Below are 17,416 nucleotides of genomic sequence, written 5' to 3' on the forward strand. Positions count from 1 at the left end.
GACCCAAAACACACCTCCAGGCTGTTTAAGGGCTATTTGACCAAGGAGAGTGATGGAGTGCTGCATCAGTTGACTTGGCCTCCACAATCACCTGACCTCAGACCAATTGAGATGGTTTGGGATGAGTTGGACCGCAGAGTGAAGGAAAAGCAGTCAACAAGTGCTCAGCATATGTGGGAACTCAATCAAAACTGTTGGAAAAGCAATCCTCATGAAGCTGGTTGAGAGAATGCTAAGAGTGTGCAAAGCTGTCAAGGCAAAAGGGTGGCTACTTTGAAGAATTTGTTTAACACTTTATTGGTTACTACATGATTACATATGTGATATTTCATAGTTTTGATGTCTTCACTATTAATCTACAATGTAGAAAATAGTAAAAATAAAGAAAAAAAATTACCTTGAATGAGTAGGTGTGTCCAAACTTTTGACTGGTACTGTTATATTTGGCCAATTTTAAATATTTCACATGTATCCTAAAAATAATTATATTTTAACCTTCTATTCTAAACAGAAGCACCAATAACCTCCTATTCTAAATGGAAGCACCCAGAACTGTCTATTCTAAACAGAAGCACCTTCTATTGTAAACAGAAGTACCCAGAACATTCTATTCTAGTCTAAACACAAGGCTTTTTCTGCCACCAATCAACCATAAGAATAAAATGAATTGGACAGACAATAGAATTGTGTGACAAATTCAACGTGGAAGCCCCAATGTAGCCTAATCGACAAGGCAGTTTTACTCTGATGGCTAAAAAGTGATGAGAAATGCCATTTAGAATCTCACACAAACAGTCTTTAAAAAATGATTGGATTACATACAGTCTGCTTTAGATGGTCACATTCACTCTACTTATTTCATTATCATGTGTTGATTTGTACATAATGTACAATGGTACAAAATATAGCTAGGACAATAAGTGCAAGGCGTAATTATTCAGGTCATCCAACATTGAAAGACAAATATTGAATTTATTTAGTCATGTTTGTACCCCATTCAGTTCATAGGTAATTAGAAAAATCTCATCTAATCTAACATTCAAGTACTGTTTTTACAGCATCTCATAAAAAAAACATTTGATTCTACAACACTGAAACTTTTACCACAATTTACAAATTTGAAAAAATCTTATCTTTGGCACTTAAATCACTAAATGTACACTATTTACAAAACATAGTACTTTCCAGTGCAAAAAGGCTCCAACCAACAAACAGTTTGAGCAATTCAGTGTGATGACTGACTCAATGTTTTGTATCACCCTTGATAATAAAAGCATGCCAACCCTCTGATAATTCATAATAATTAACAAAAAACATACATGAGAGAACACTTTCTGTAGTAAAAACAATATTGCAATAGATCTTCCTGGTTCATTTGTTATTGCAGACCTCAGCTAACACCTTGAACTTTGGCCCCAGTGTGTTCAGGAAGTCCAGGTCTTCCTGGTTGACTTGGTCACTGCAGCAGCCCACCGAGCCAGCTGGAGACCCCACCCCCTCGAAGCCGTACGCGTGGATGATGTCATCGGCGTACCGTCCCTCCTCTTCCGTCCCTAGGTAAGCCAACTTCTGCAAAGAAAAGGTAGACCAGGTAAACATGATACGAGACAGGATGGACATGGTAGCAGACAAGGTAAAAGACGAGGTGGAGAGAGGAGAATGCATGTTGTTATTAGTCCATAGGGAGCAGACAAGGACTAGCCCGAAGGGGGGAGGAAGATATTACAGTAGGTGATATTACATCCTTCCACAGGATATTACACTGAGAACAGACAAACCTTTCACCAACCAGACCATACATGAAAGCTGACAAAGGGTTTAGCCAAGGGTTTAGCCAATAAGTAAGCCAACATTACACATCGGAATTGTCTAGGCTTTCACCAATAGTAAGAATTATATTAAACCTTAGAGAAAAGGCAGAAAATGTGATCCTGACAATATTATCCATTTACGGTGTTTACTCAGACTAAAGTAAAACACATTGACATGGTTTGAGTTGTTTTACCTTTTGTAGAAACAGCCCGTTGGTTTGCCAGTTGAACTTCATGAAACGTGTGTTGTCAAAAGTCATATTGCCACTGGCATATTGTCCGCCACCATATTGATCTACACCATATTGTCCACCGCCATTTTGTGCACCGTATTGACTGCCGTTGTATTGGTCGGAGAAGCCATTCTGCATATCGGTCACAATGACGCTGCTGCCGGACTGCTGTTGAGTGCCCAGGCCTCCTCCCATCTTACCCAAGTTCTTTGCTCCAGCCCACCCCATGTCAATCATTGATCCCTTCACGGAACGGTCAATCCCAGACTTTGGAACAATGATGAGATTTGAATCCTAAAGAGGAGACATATAAAAAAACAGATGAATACAAATGAGGATGTAACACTGAAATCTGCTCTGATTTCATGACCATGAGAAATGTGTTCGTAATACTTTCATTATGACAGCCTTACCACTGCATCCCCTAAGGCCTCAATGTTAGACGTCAGCAGGATACCACCACTGTCTCCCACATCCTCCAGCTCCATTTTCTCATTCTTCGTCACACACACGAGTGCACAAAGGATACCTGCGATAAAGAACCAACAAGAAAGTGTGTGAGTGGCACTGCAACAACAAGGCTGTCAGATGGACAAGACGCACAAGTAATTTGTTAAGGAATACAGCTATACTAGCTGATGTCAGCTATTTAAGACTTCACCATTCAATTTCTAATATCTCATCAGTTTTATATGTTGTCCTATCTTATTATTTGCTTTGACACCAACCTGTCAGGCCTACATAAGTAATATGAATGTCCATAATAGCCCAGTGGAGACTCACAGAGTAGAAGTAGCAAAGCCAGACCGAGCAACATGGCCAGGATGGCCCACACCCCCAAAGATGTGGAGTTCTGTTGGGCCAGACACGCTCCGTTCCTGCAGCTGCAGATCCGGACCGTCACAGTCTGGGTACTTCCAAAGCCCTGCAGGTCCTCCACCATCAGGGGGACAGTATATAGGCCGGTAGGGAGCTCCTTAGTTTGCTCCAACATCACTGCAGTGCCTGTGGAGGAAATACACTGTTGTTAGGAACAGGAGTTTTTGTACTAGATTTCCAGGTGAGATGACACTATAAGGACTAAAACTCCTGGCTCTAAAAAAATGTCACTAAAGAATGTCAGTTAACAGGTGCTGTGCAAGTTGGCTCTGTTGAGGTTGCATCTCTAGAGAGCATTTCGGCTTTAAAGTTGTATTCAAGAATGTATGACACTTATAATTATAAGATACAAGTTGTACATTTATGGACTTCTTCCCATTAAATAACTGCATCCCTTTTTCAATCACATTTGCAAGACATCAATTAATATAGAGATGCAATGGAGTCAGGAGGTAGGAATCATTTTCATACTGTTAAGTGGCTTCACAGCCCAATTGTCATCATGCTTCTCTCCCAGTTTGAAGCTGAAGGGGGCGGAGAAGGGAGCTTGGTCCTTGTCTTCTGCTACCACCAGCACAGAGCCCATCTCTCCCCTATCCTTCTCACACAACACCAGGTCTTTAGAGAGGATGTCTGGGACGTGGTCGTTCATGTCTTCCACTTGAATAATCACCGTCCCTGTTCCTGTCTTCCGACCTAGGAGAAAGGAGACATATGTAAGAAACAAGATAACACAATGCCTTCTTGCTGATTTTTATTGTGAGAAAGGTTTCTGGATCAAATCCCCGAGCCGACAAGGTAAAACTCTGTCGTTCTGCCCCTGAGCAAGGCAGTTAACTCCACTGTTCCCCGGGCGCTGATGATGTGGATTAAGGCAGCTCCCCACACCTCTGATTCAGAGGGGTTGTGTTAAATGCAGAAGACATATTTCAGTTGAATGCATTCAGTTGCATTCTATCTCCCCTTTCCCTCCGAACCATAGGCTACTGACGTTACAAGCGTTTTTCAGAAATTAGGGAGAGATGTTTAATTAGAGAAGAATGGATTAACTTTTTCAATGCTAGTTGAGGATACTATAGTGATCACGTTTAACATTGAATTTATTAACTACAAAAAGGTAAGACGTGTTTTAATTTGAATTCTGGTGCTGCTCTCCACACACACACACGCTTTGACCAACGTAAAGCCAACTCTCGGAAGATGAAAGACATTCAAAGTTCCATTCTGTGGGCCTAATTCAGATAATGCATGTCATAAGATGCCCAGCGCTTCAAGCCAAGCCTCCTCCACCCTCTCTCGATCTTCAGTCACATCTCACACCCTACACGTGTCTGTCCAATGTATGTAAACAACTAGGCTACAGCTTGTCAGCTAGCTGCTCTGCATGCACTATTCTATCTCAAGGCCATCAGACTGTTAAACAGCCATCACTAACATAGAGAGGCTGCTGTCAACATACATACTCAAATCTCTGGCCACTTAAATAAATGGACTTAAAAGGTATCACTAGTCACTTTAAATAACGCCACTTTAATAATGTCTACATATCCTACATTACTCATCTCATATGTACATACTGTATTCTACACCATCTACTGCATCTTGCCTATGCCGCACGCCATCGCTCATCCATATATTTGTATGTACATATTAATTCCTTTACATTTGTGTATAAGGTAGTTGTTGTGAATTTGTTAGATATTACTGCATAATCGGAACTAGAAGCACAAGCATTTCGCTAAACTCCCATTAACATCTGCTAACCATGTGTATGTGACCAATAAAATTTGATTGGTTAAGTAATTTAATGTTGAGCTAAATGTAAAAAAATATATATATTTCAGTGGTTTTAAAAGGAACGATATAAACCATTACTTTTTGGGGGGTTAGAACCAGAACAATACTATTGGAAAATAATTTCAGTTCCAACTCCTGCTTTCCTCTGCCCTGGAAGCAGAAAAAACATCAACCAGCTAGCTAGGTATACATCTAGCTAGCTAATTACATTGCCTTCAGAAAGTATTCACACCCCTTGACTTTTTCCAGATGTTGTTGTGTTACAGCCTGAAATTGAGATTGTGTGTTACTGGCCTACACACAATACCCCATAAGGTCAAAGTGGAATTATGTTTTTAGAAATTTGTACAAATTAATTAAAAATGAGAAGCTGAAATGTCCTGAGTCAGTTAGTATTCAACCCCTTTGTTATGGCAAGCCTACATAAATTCAGGAGTAAACATTTGCTTAACAAGTCATAATAAGTTGCATGGACTTACTCTGCGTGCAATAAGAGTGTTTAACATGATTTTTTAAATGATTACCTCATCTCTGTACCCCACACATACAATTATCTGTAAGGTCCCTCAGTCGAGCAGTGCATTTTAAACACAGATTCAACCACAAAGCTGCCTTGCAAAGAAGGGCACCGATTGATAGATGGGTAAACATGAAACAAGCAGACATTGAATATCCCTTTGAGCATGGCGAAGTTATTAATTACACTTTGGATGGTGTATCAATACACCCAGTCACTACAAAGATACAGGTGTCCTTCCTAACTCAGTTGCCGAAGAGGAAGGAAACCGCTCAGGGATTTCACAACGAGGCCAATGGTGACTTTAAAACTGTTACAGAGTTTAATGGCTGTGATAGGAGAAAACTTAGGATGGATCAACAACAATGTATTTACTCCACAATACTAACCTAAATTGCAGAGTGAAAAGACAGCCTGTACAGAATAAAAAAATATTCCAAACTTACATCCTGACTTAAATCAGCATGAAAATCTATGGCAAGACTTGAACATGTCTGTCTAACAATAACCAACTTGACAGAACTTGAAGAATTAAAAAAATAATAATGTGCAAATATTGTACAATCCAGGTGTGCAAAGCTCTTAGAGACTTACCCAGAAAGACTCACAGCTGTAATCGCTGCCAAAGGTGATTCTAACCTGTATTGACTCATGGGTGTGAATACTTATGATGTAAATTAGAGATTTCATTTTCTATAAATTAGCAAATATTTCCAAAACATGTTTTCACTTTGTCATTATGCGGTATTGTGTGTAGATGGGTGAGCATTTTTTTTAAATACATTTTTTAAATCAGTCTAACACAACAAAATGTGGAATAAGTCAAGGGGTATGAATAATTTCTGAAGGCACTGTAGCCAGCTACGTACTCTGTAAGTTAGCTTGACATGCTAGAAAGTAATAGAAACAACTTGAGAAAAAATCTACAAGAAACATGTTTTATTATCTTCTGAATCAATTTGTTTCTCCTGTCTTGAATGTAGTTCTATTTTGCGATCTCGTAAAATAAACGTGATCTCTTTGACAAGACAGTCAGCCAGTGATGGTCGTCTCCATGGTAACCATATACTTATTCTGCCATACATGCTTTCAAACTACTGTAAAACTAGAAATCCCCGATCACACATGTAGGCGATGTAATGGTGATGTTGGCTATTTTACCTCATGCCCAGAAACAAATCTTCGGGTCTAACGGTCGTCCCGCACCGAACTGCGCATGTGCAGGCAGTCAAAGCAAAGGCACTCCTTCGATATAAAGTTGTTTTTGACTCAAATGAAAGCGTGTCAGTTTTCCCCTCATGAGGTTGGAGTAATAACATGTTCAACTACTTACGACATTGGCTCAAATCTAGATTGTGCCTTTAGATAGAGAAAACTAACAACTAAGGAAGAATTTTTCATTTCACTCATTGACATCTCAAAGCCCAATCTCCAGCCTGGTCTGTTTAGTCTGTTTTGCAAGCGTTCCCGGAAGTCTCGTGATGTTGCGCCTCTGGGTTTAGAAACTCTGGGGTAAAATCCCTTAAGTATGCCCTTACTAAAGGAAAACATTTGAGGGGCTCTATGCAACGCCTTTAAACAATTCCCTCAGGTAAGGGTAAATCCTTAAAGGAAACACTTAAGATGTTTTATGCTACCAGGCCCAAAGTTTTTCAAAGCAATAGATGAGTTAAGATTATCCAAATAGTGGTGCATATCTGACTACACAGAAATGTAATAAAGACACATGCGAGACAATGTGTAACAACATCTACTTACTGGCATCCACAGCTTTCATAGTGACGTTGTAAACACCATCCACTACAAAGTGGGATTCCCTGTCGATTGTGTTGGCGATCTTCAGCTGTCCAGTGCTTTCATCGACATTGATCCATGAAGCCGGGTCTGAGACCTTGTAATACCTGAGAGGGAACAGAGAGAGAGAAGACGGCATTAAAGCATTCATGAGCAGCATGGTGCAATTCTGCCATCAAGTGCTGGAGAGAGAAAAAAAACATGGCATACCATATTTCACAGTACCTCTATTTTCTATTGAAACACATTCTGACCTTACTTGCTATAACATCATATTATTACTATGACCATTATCAATATGGTCAGACAATATGCCATCTCCTATGGTCATATGGCAAGACTGCACAAACAGATCTGGGACCAGGCTAATAAAGTATGACATTGAGGTAAACTAAGATCTTACTTGATGCCAGCGCTGCTCTTGGTCTCTGGGTCTACGGCAGTGTATGTTCCGATCAGGGTGTCGTTTGGAGTATTTTCCTGGACAGTAAATCGTACGGTGGGGGCAGTGAACTCTGGTCCCTCGTCCACGTCCCCCACTGTGACATCCACAGGGATGGACACCCACTTGGCATTGGTCCCACTCAGCTCAGCCTGGTTACGGGCCAACACCTCCAGCTTTAGGTTCTTGGTCTTCTCGTAGTCTAGAGGCTGGTGACACAGCGAAGAGAAGGAGTGTCATTTTATTGCATTATTATTGTACTATCTGCCATCAATGACGATGTCATTGTACAAGAGTAAATAAGTATTTTGGTTCAATATTTTGACTGTCTTTATGTTATGGGATAGTTTGCCGAAATTATGTTTGCCTTATTTTAAAAATAAATATGAAAGTCAAGATCAGATCAAAAATATAGTTTCATTGTGAGTACCAACTCACCTTTGTTAGGTAAATTAGTCCTTCATTTGTTTTGGGGTCTCTTTCAATCCTGAAGTTCCCATTTTCGTTCCCCTTGGTGATGATGAACTCAGAGTTCCAGTTTGGTGTGTTTATTAAGTCCTTGTCTTCAATAGGGATTCTGAGGATGAGGCCTTTCTCTTGGTTCTCCATAACACTCACATTATACTGCAAGAGGAAAGCAGCATGTTCAATTATCTGACTGAGGTATATTGAATATCCATACTCTATAGCAAACAAAATATAGCACATTTTCACCATTACTATTGTTTTGCTGCCAAATAAACTGTGATACAAAAATGTCATTACTGAAGAAAAAAAATGTTCAAGATTATAATTTTTTACTTACAGATGTCTTTGTAAAAGTGGGAGGGTTGTCGTTGATATCTCCCAACACTATTGTGGCTGTAGCCGTGTTGGATAGACCATTCATGGCGCCATTCATGTCTCTGATCTCCACTGTCACTAAATGCTTGTCTTTCACCTGAAAAACAAAATACCAAAATATACATTTAGTTCAAATATTACATTGAGTGCACAACACACCTTCCCAATATTGAGTTGCACCTATTTTGCCTTCAGAACAGCCTCAATTTGTTGGGGCATGGACTCTACAAGGTGTTGAAAGCGTTCCACAGGGATTCTGGCCCATGTTGACTCCAAAGCTTCCCACATTTGTGTCAAGTCGGCTGGATGTCCTTTGGTGGTGGAACATTCTTGATACACACGGGAAACTGTTGAAAAATCCAACCTCGTTGCTGTTCTTGACACACTCAAACGGGTGCACCTGGCACCTACTACCATACCCTGTTCAAAGGCACTGAAATCTTTTGTCTTGCTCATTCACCCTTTGAATGGCACACACACGCAATCCATGTCTCAATTGTCTCAAGGCTTAACAATTATTCTTTAACCTGTCTCTTCCCCTTCATCTACACTGATTGAAGTAGATTTAACAGGTGACATCAACAAGGGATCGTAGCTTTCACCTGGATTCACCTGGTCAGTCTATGTCAGGGAAAGAGCAAATGTTCCTAATGTTCTGTGCACTCAGTGTATATTAAAACATGAATAATTCAAACAATGATAGCAGTGTGGAACCCTGGAAAACTAAGTGAGATAATTTGAAAGTTCGAAGAGGTGACTAACTCTCACCTCTCTGTCAAGAGTGTCTGTTTTGGTGCTGATGACTCCTGTCTCTGGGTTGATGAAGAACAGGTTGGTCCCAGAGAGGAGGGAGTACCTGATCTTAGTGTGGTCTGTACCAGGCTCGTCTTTGTCTGTGGCATTCACCTTCCCCACAATGGTACCTGCAATGGAATACGTCACAACACACAGGCTATTAGTTCATATCCACAAGTTCCTGTTTCAAATGAATGTCTGGATGTGTGACAAATGTATCTGTAAATGTACTAATTTGTGAAACATATGGCACTTTTTCTATGTACTGTATTACAGAGGCTAAAGGCACTCTGGTATGTATTACTTCAGCTGTATGTTTCTCACCTCTGCTGCTGTGTTCAAGCACAGTAAACTGCAGTTGGCCAGTGAAAGTTGGTGCATTGTCATTCACATCTTCTACATTCACTGTGATGGGTAATGGTAAGTCTGTCTCCTGGTTGGTGTATCTGTCAAACACTCTGGCTTGAAACTGAAAAAAGAGATGTCATGTTTTATCATCATAGATAATCAATTCATCAATTATTAAATAATAAAGCAATAATTGTTGTCTACTACTCACTATAAACTGAGGGGTAATCTCACGGTCGACAGCTTTGTGGACCTTCAGCATCCCAGTTTCCCTTACCACACTAAACACACCCACAGGGTTCTCTGTCACACCAGGCCCACTGAGGGTGTAGTACACATTGTATGCGGCAGAAGAATCAGATGCAACCTAGACCAGAAAACAATCAAATATTATCTGGGGTCAAGCTTCAACAACCAGTGGGATAATCATATCATTCGGGTTAGAAAATTGTACAGTAATGATATGTTCTTGGTTGGATATGTTTCCCAATTTCTTTCTTTGGTTTTTGCAATCTTTATCAAACCATTTGCCATTATTGTTAGTCGTATTGTTTGGCCTCAGACCAGTAAGTGTGAGCAGAGCCTGCTGAGCATCTGGTACATGTCATTGGCTTGGGCTAGTGTAAGAGTGGGGGGTTGGGCCTGTTTGCCTGATCACAGCCTGGGCATATGTGTGACTTCCATGTTGAGGCCCTTTTGGCGGGAGTGGGGGGTATGGGGTGGGCAGGAGGGGCATAGGTCTGATCTTCCTACCTCCCATCTCACACACATTGACCGAAGCCCTTCCCACGCCCTGCTGCAGCTCTCCCGAATCGCGCAGCAAACAAGTGCTGTTTAGAATAACTTTACTCAAAGGTTTCACAGAAAGCACACATGTATTTCGATATCCTCTCCAAAAATCATGATATTATTTGAATAGTGAAAATATTTCTAATACCCATCCCTAGTGTTTACACAGGCAGCCCAATTCTGATATTTTGCCAGTAATTGGTCTTTTGACACAGCCTTAGTAACACTTAGTCAACAATTATAATGCTTTAGACCTTTTACTTGCTAGGCGTGTATGACCATTTCTGTTTTGCAAAATGTAGAGAAAACCTGATTCTACACCTTCACTATGGTGAATCACTAAAACAATACAGAAATACACTACAGGAAAAGAAGGAACAGCACGTCAGAAATCAGCTCAATGTAATTGAAGAATCCATAGACTCTAACCACTTCTGGAAAAAAAGGAAAACACTAAACAAACAACAACACGAAGAGTTATCTATCCAAAACGGAGATGTATGGGTAAACCACATCTCCAATCTTTTTGTCCCTATAACAAATAACAGCAAAAATATTTACATGATAAATACAAATCTTAGAATCAACTATTAAAGACTACCAGAACCCATTGAATTCTCCAATTACATTAAATTAACTACAGGACTAAATACAAACCCTCCAATCCAAAAGGCCTGTGGTGTTGATGATATCCTCAATGAAATGATAAAATATCCAGACAACAAATGTTTTATTTTATTTAACTAGGCAAGTCAGTTAAAAACAAATTCTTACTTACAATGACAGCCTAATTGGCTATACTTAAACTCTTTAACATCATTTTTAGCTTTGGCATCTTCCCCAATATTTGGAACCAAGGACTGATCACCCCAATCCACAAAAGTGGAGACAAATTTGACCCCAATAACCACCGTGGGATATGCGTCAACGGGAACTTTGGGAAAATCCTCTGCATTATCATTAATGGCAGACTCGTACATTTCCTCAGTGAAAACAATGTACTGAGCAAAATCCTCTGCATTATCATTAATGGCAGACTCGTACATTTCCTCAGTGAAAACAATGTACTGAGCAAATGTCAAATTGGCTTTTTACCAAATGACTGTACGACAGACACGTTAATTGACAAACAAACAAACCAAAACAAAGGCAAAGTCTTCTCATGCTTTGTTGATTTAAAAAATGTCAATTTGGCATAAGGGTCTGATTCCATCTAGACACCGTTGCCCTAGAGCACACAAAAAAAAGACATACCTTGGCCTAAACATCAGCGCCACAGGTAACTTCAACAAAGCTGTGAACGAGCTGAGGGACAAGGCAAGAAGGGCCTTGCCATCAAAACTAACATAAAATTCGACATACCAATTAGGATCTGGTTAAAAATACTTGAATCCAGTTATAGAACACATTGCCCTTTATGGTTGTGAGGTCTGGGGTCCGCTCACCAACCAAGAATTCACAAAATGAGATAAACACTAAATTGAGACTCTGCATGCAGAATTCTGCAAAAATATCCTCTGTGTACAACATAAAACACCAAATAATGCATGCAGAGCAGAATTAGGCCGATACCCGCTAATTATCAAAATCCAGAAAAGAGACGTTAAATTCTACAACCACCTAAAAGGAAGCGATTCCCAAACCTTCCATAAATAATCCATCACCTACAGAGAGATGAACCTGGAGAGGAGTCCCTTAAGCAAGCTGGTCCTGGGGCTATTTTCACAAACACAAACAGACCCCACAGAGCCCCAGGACAGCAACACATTTTCATCCAACCATATCATGAGAAAACAAAAAGATAATTACTTGACACATTGGAAAGAATTAACAAAAAACTAAGCAAACTAGAATTCTATTTGGCCCTAAACAGAGAGTACATAGTGGCAGAATACTTGACCACTGTGACTGACCCAAATTTAAGGAAAGCTTTGATTATGTACAGACTCAGTGAGCATAGCCTTGCTATTGAGAAAGGCCGCCATAGGCAGACCTGGCTCTCAAGAGAAGACAGGCTATTTGCACACTGCCCACAAAATGAGGTGGAAACTGAGCTGCACTTCCTAAGCACCTGCCAAATGTATGACAATATTAGAGACCCATGTTTCCCTCAGATTACACAGATCCACACAGAATTTGAAAACAAACCCAATATTGATGCACTCCCATATCTACTGGGTGAAATACCACAGTGACTCATCACAGCAGCAATATTTGTGACCTGTTGCCACAAGAAAAGGGCAACCAGTGAAGAACAAACACCATTGAAAATACAACCCATATTTATGTTTATTTATTTTCCATTTTGTAATTTAACTATTTGCACATTGTTACAAAACTGTATATAGACATAATTTGACATTTGAAATGTCTTTATTATTTTGGAACTTCTGTGAGTGTAATGTTAACTGTTCATTTTTATTGTTTATTTCACTTTTGTTTATTATCTTCTTCACTTGCTTTGGAAATGTTAACATATGTTTCCCATGCCAATAAAGCACTTAAATTGAATTGAGAGAAAGTAGACATATTTGTGCTAGTTAAACTAACTCAACACACTATCACATCTTATTGTGAAATAGACACAAATTACTTATTTGAAATTCATAACAGGCACACGAAAAGTGTCTGTCACGAATTTCCAATAAACAATTTGTGTCTATTTCACAATAACCTGTGATACTGGGTTGACAAAGGTTATCGATTATACCATCTGGTAGTGCCCGTCTTGACTGCATCAAAGCGATGTAAAGAAGCTAGTCGCTAGCAACGGTACCCATGAGTTAGCCAACTAGCAAGGCTAATTGAGGCTATAATTTTGCTGTGCGCTTTGTCCTTGGACTAGTGTAACAGTTTCTCTGGAACCCCGCAAGGTCGGACTTAATAAATGTTTGATGTAACAGCATACTGTAAGAAATGTTATTATATCTATACATTACAATTCTACCTGTGATTATACTCCGGGTTGCAATCCGGCTTGCAATCCTTATTAAACAAACTAACCTCTGATCAAAGAAGTTTCCTGTGGTCTCTTGTATAACATAGTGCAGAATTCCCTTACAGTACTAATCAGATACCAATGGATTTTTAGAATATACAACTGTCCTGTATAGGCTACCTGAACCTGCATGACATGAGCCACCCTCAATCCCAGCTTTGATAGGAAGTTGTGCGTCTATTAATGCCAAATAATAGGCTTACATACAGTCATTCCACCCTCAGAACACTAGCTTACTATATTTTCATTATGCAGTGTACTATCTATAGCTATATACTGTATTTAGCTGCTATTTAGAACTTTAAAAAAATACACATCAAATAGCCAAACAATGAGGAAAAAAGTAGTCGACTTGAGGATAAATTCAGCCACTATTTAATGTTGAATTTAGTGGGTTTGTCTGGCTAACAGCCTACACAAATGGGCTGCAATTAACAAATTAAACTAAATAAAAATAAATGCAACTTGAGAGACTCCCCTGGTGTCATAATATATTTTGATATTGCAACCACATAATTCAATCGCCAGTTCACCAGTATGAACGAAATCACAAACAGATTTTTTTGTTCAAGCCCTCAAGAACTGTTGTCTGCTAATGGTGATAATCTGTTTGCATCTGCCTATGTATTGTCTTTCCAGTATCCAGACAACCTGTCCCAGAGCATCCTATACAGTAATTGAATCTATCTCCGTAACGTGTTGAGGCCGGCAATTAAGTAGAATGAGAGGCTCAATTAAAGATGTTTCAGAACTGCTATATTTGAAGCACAACTCCCTTCTGCACAGTTTCTTGTCTACAACAACTCCCTTCTGATTAAACTGTCTAGCTGTTGGTTGCTCATTGTAGTCTACTTCTTCTCATTAAGGTTACTTCATTCAGACATTTTAATTCCATTTTGCATTGATTAGAAATATCCCACTTCACCTGCTAGGCTTACATGGAGCCTCTGCCCCTTTAATTGCGGGACAATAACAGCAAGCTACATGTGTGAAGCGTGTGTAGACTACCGGTATGTCTTTGTTATGGGGCGCAAGTCATAAAAACTACATTCAAAAGTGTGTTGTTTTATTTAATGAAGAATATCAAATGTCATGTTATATACTTGTGTGTAGCAATGTCACATGGCTCATTTTAATTAATTCATACTTTTTATTGTTTTAAAAGGCCTATATTATTTTCTTCTAAAAAGTGAATACTCACACAATTAATCCAATACCAAAATCCATTGGGATATTAGATTAATAGATTAACCGTGCCCACTAATCCTGTGTATACATGTATGTGGTTGGGTGTGTATGGGTGTGTACCATCTGGTGAGGGCGTGGAGCATACAGGTACAGAATGTGCCTTAGCCACAAGTGAGAAAGATTGTTGAAATAAAGTGGAACATGGGTAAGGAGAATTGAAAGCACAGGTAGAGGATAATTTGGCTGTTGCCCATGTAGGAGTGTGTTATGACTACATTACATGAAATATGGACAAGGCTTAGGTTAATTGTCCATATTCAAATAGACAGAATGTGATGCAAGTTGTAACTTATTTTAAGGACATTACCAGATCAACTTCCTTTGGAAATGGAGGGACGTCGTTTTCTATGATGTTGAAGGGCAGAGGGCTCCAACGTCTTTTGGAGCGCTTTAGTAGACCATCTTTCAATACCTGAAACATGCAGGGGGAAAATCACAAAAAAAGTCATGACACTACAAACATAATACAGTACCTATTTAAAAAGTATGGGACTAGCATCTTCAACATATTTTACTCTAAGCCAATGTGGAATCCACCTTACTTTTCTAGAGTTCTGGACAAGGTAAACATCCATGTTTTTCTTCTGACCATTGGGGTCCTGAAACTGCACTGAGAATGTCCTGCCGTTGGCTGGTACCATAGTGATGTGGACTGTTACTATAGTTCCATCTGCCTGTACTGTGAAGTCCGGGTCACAAGAGGTAAAGTGCAAGGTCTTGGTGTCACAGTTGTCGACATCAACTGAACAATGAGAGAGAAAGAAATGTTATGAACTATAAAATTACTAAAAACAACATGATTTATCCAAAGCAAGATAACGTGATTATGATTAAGAATGATAAAGGATGTCAACTGGTTATAAAAAGTTTATGACTATATTGATTGTTTCATTCAGTATCAATTACATACAACGTTTGACAGGACTGGAGTATTTGTGAATGTGTAGCTACCTTTTGAAATAACATGCCCAACTGGTACTGTCTGAGGTACTGCTGCTCGTATGGAGCCGGGGATAAAGCAGGAGTCCACACATGAGATAATCTGGAGTTAACACATGAGAGTGATATTGTTCATTCTAACAACGTGCATATCATACAATAGCTGTGTTACAAATATCGTAATGTAATTATTTGTATTGTCTATTATTGGAACCAAAATAATGAGACATTTACATTTTCAAGAACATAGTCTGCATAGGTAGATGTATCAACAAGCCGCACCTTGCCAGTGATATACAGTCTAATATTACAAAACTGCACAAAATAAAAGTTACGTTTGCCAATTCAATTACATTCATAGACTCGAAGGTAGTTGACATATCGAAATCAAATGTGACAATTACAGAAAAACTTTCATTTCATATGTACTTACCAAAAAGATGCATAAATTGACATTTAAGTACCGTGCCATTTTTGTTACTACCATTCCAAACATCAAGACTATAGTGACGACACCACACCCAGGAACAAGAAGTATAAGTGTTTCAGTCAAGGGCGCGGAATAGAGGGTGGAATATCCTTACACCAATCAAAATACAGTAACCTAATTGTGTCCGTATGCGTCTTCCATTGCAGGTATCGGAATGACGGTTTCATTTATGAGCTATGCCCATAGTAAGTACCCCGCCCGCGATTACTCAATTGTCTACCTCGACGCCGGGACGCATTCCTCGTCTAGTCGTCTGTGAAAATAACAGTACAGACTTGTGATTTATGCTTTATTAACATGTGATCAGCTGCGTGATGTGATCATGTGATCAGAGCTTGTGGTTTGGTGTGAGGCATGCACGCTAAGCAAATGGGTTACTTCGAAAGAAAGCACAGTGAACAAATGTTACCAATAGGGGGAAACATTGTATCGGTAATGGGTTGTTGTCTGAAAACAATGGAATTCCCCTTGGATTTTTTTTCTCAACTATCAACTGTCCCATGCAATGGATTTAAAATTGAAATGATTTTTTTCTGCTTTTTCTATATCTAAAAAAATGTAAGCAAGTAGACAGTAATTTGTAATGATATTTTAATCGTTAGTGCAGTTATCAATGGAAGTATTTTATAACTCCATTCTGTTCCAGGGAAATTAAGATAGGAACATGTCATGTATTTCAAGAGTAAACTCTCTCTTTCTATCATTGCATAATCTCAATGATGATGAATTGAACTGCTGAAAGCCACAATAAATAAACTTGATCCGTGTTCAGGGAATACAGTGCCTTTGGCAAATATTCAGGCCCTTTGACGTTATGTATTAAATAAAATAATCCTCAGCAATCTACACACAATACCCAATAATGACAAAGCGAAAACAGGTTTTTTGAATTTTTTACACATTTAAAAAATATAAAACAGAAATATTTTATTTACGTAATTATTCAGACCCTTTGCTATGAGACTCGAAATTGAGCTCAGGTGCTTCCTGTTTTCATTGATCATCCTTGAGATGCTTCTGCAACTTGATTGGAGTCCACCTGTGGTAAATTCAATTGATTGGACCTGATTTGGAAAGGCACAGTGTAATGAGTGCACTGAGAGTCGGGAAGCAAGTACAGGGAGTGAGTGTTTTAATTAATAAATAAACCAAACAACAAACAAACAACACACTGACATGAAAACAGAGTCAATAACACCTGAGGAAARAACCAAGGGGAGTGACAGATATGGGAAGATAATCAAGAAGGTGATGGAGCAGGTGAGTGTCATGAGGCGCTGGTGCGCTTGACGATGGTGACAGGTGTGCAGGATAATCAGCATCCTGATAACCTAGAGGCCGGAGAGGGAGTATACGTGACACACACACAGTCTATATAAGGTCCCACAGTTGACAGTGCATGTCAGAGCAAAAACCAAGCCATGAGGTCTAAGGAATTGGCCATAGAGCTCTGAAACAGGATTGTGTCAAGTCACAGATCTGGGGAAGGGTAC

At 39.3% G+C, this 17,416-nt stretch overlaps 1 protein-coding gene across 1 annotated transcript; it reads right to left on the reverse strand.

Moving 5' to 3' along the window:
* Positions 1-705: 705 nt before the first annotated feature.
* LOC111956925 (desmocollin 2-like protein) lies at positions 706-16,026 on the reverse strand. The gene is made up of 16 exons (XM_023977631.2): positions 15,867-16,026; positions 15,446-15,536; positions 15,037-15,236; positions 14,802-14,906; positions 9,671-9,826; positions 9,436-9,580; positions 9,085-9,239; positions 8,279-8,413; positions 7,912-8,097; positions 7,435-7,682; positions 6,996-7,138; positions 3,395-3,619; positions 2,828-3,049; positions 2,458-2,573; positions 2,006-2,338; positions 706-1,569 (listed from the first exon to the last, which is right to left on the reverse strand). The coding sequence occupies exons 1-16, from the start codon at positions 15,927-15,929 to the stop codon at positions 1,372-1,374; spliced, it is 2,721 nt and encodes a 906-aa protein (XP_023833399.1). The 5' UTR covers positions 15,930-16,026; the 3' UTR covers positions 706-1,371.
* Between the last annotated feature and the right edge of the window lie 1,390 nt (positions 16,027-17,416).

Source organism: Salvelinus sp. IW2-2015, linkage group LG32 (assembly GCF_002910315.2).
Source record: "Salvelinus sp. IW2-2015 linkage group LG32, ASM291031v2, whole genome shotgun sequence".
Taxonomy (NCBI): Eukaryota; Metazoa; Chordata; class Actinopteri; order Salmoniformes; family Salmonidae; genus Salvelinus; species Salvelinus sp. IW2-2015.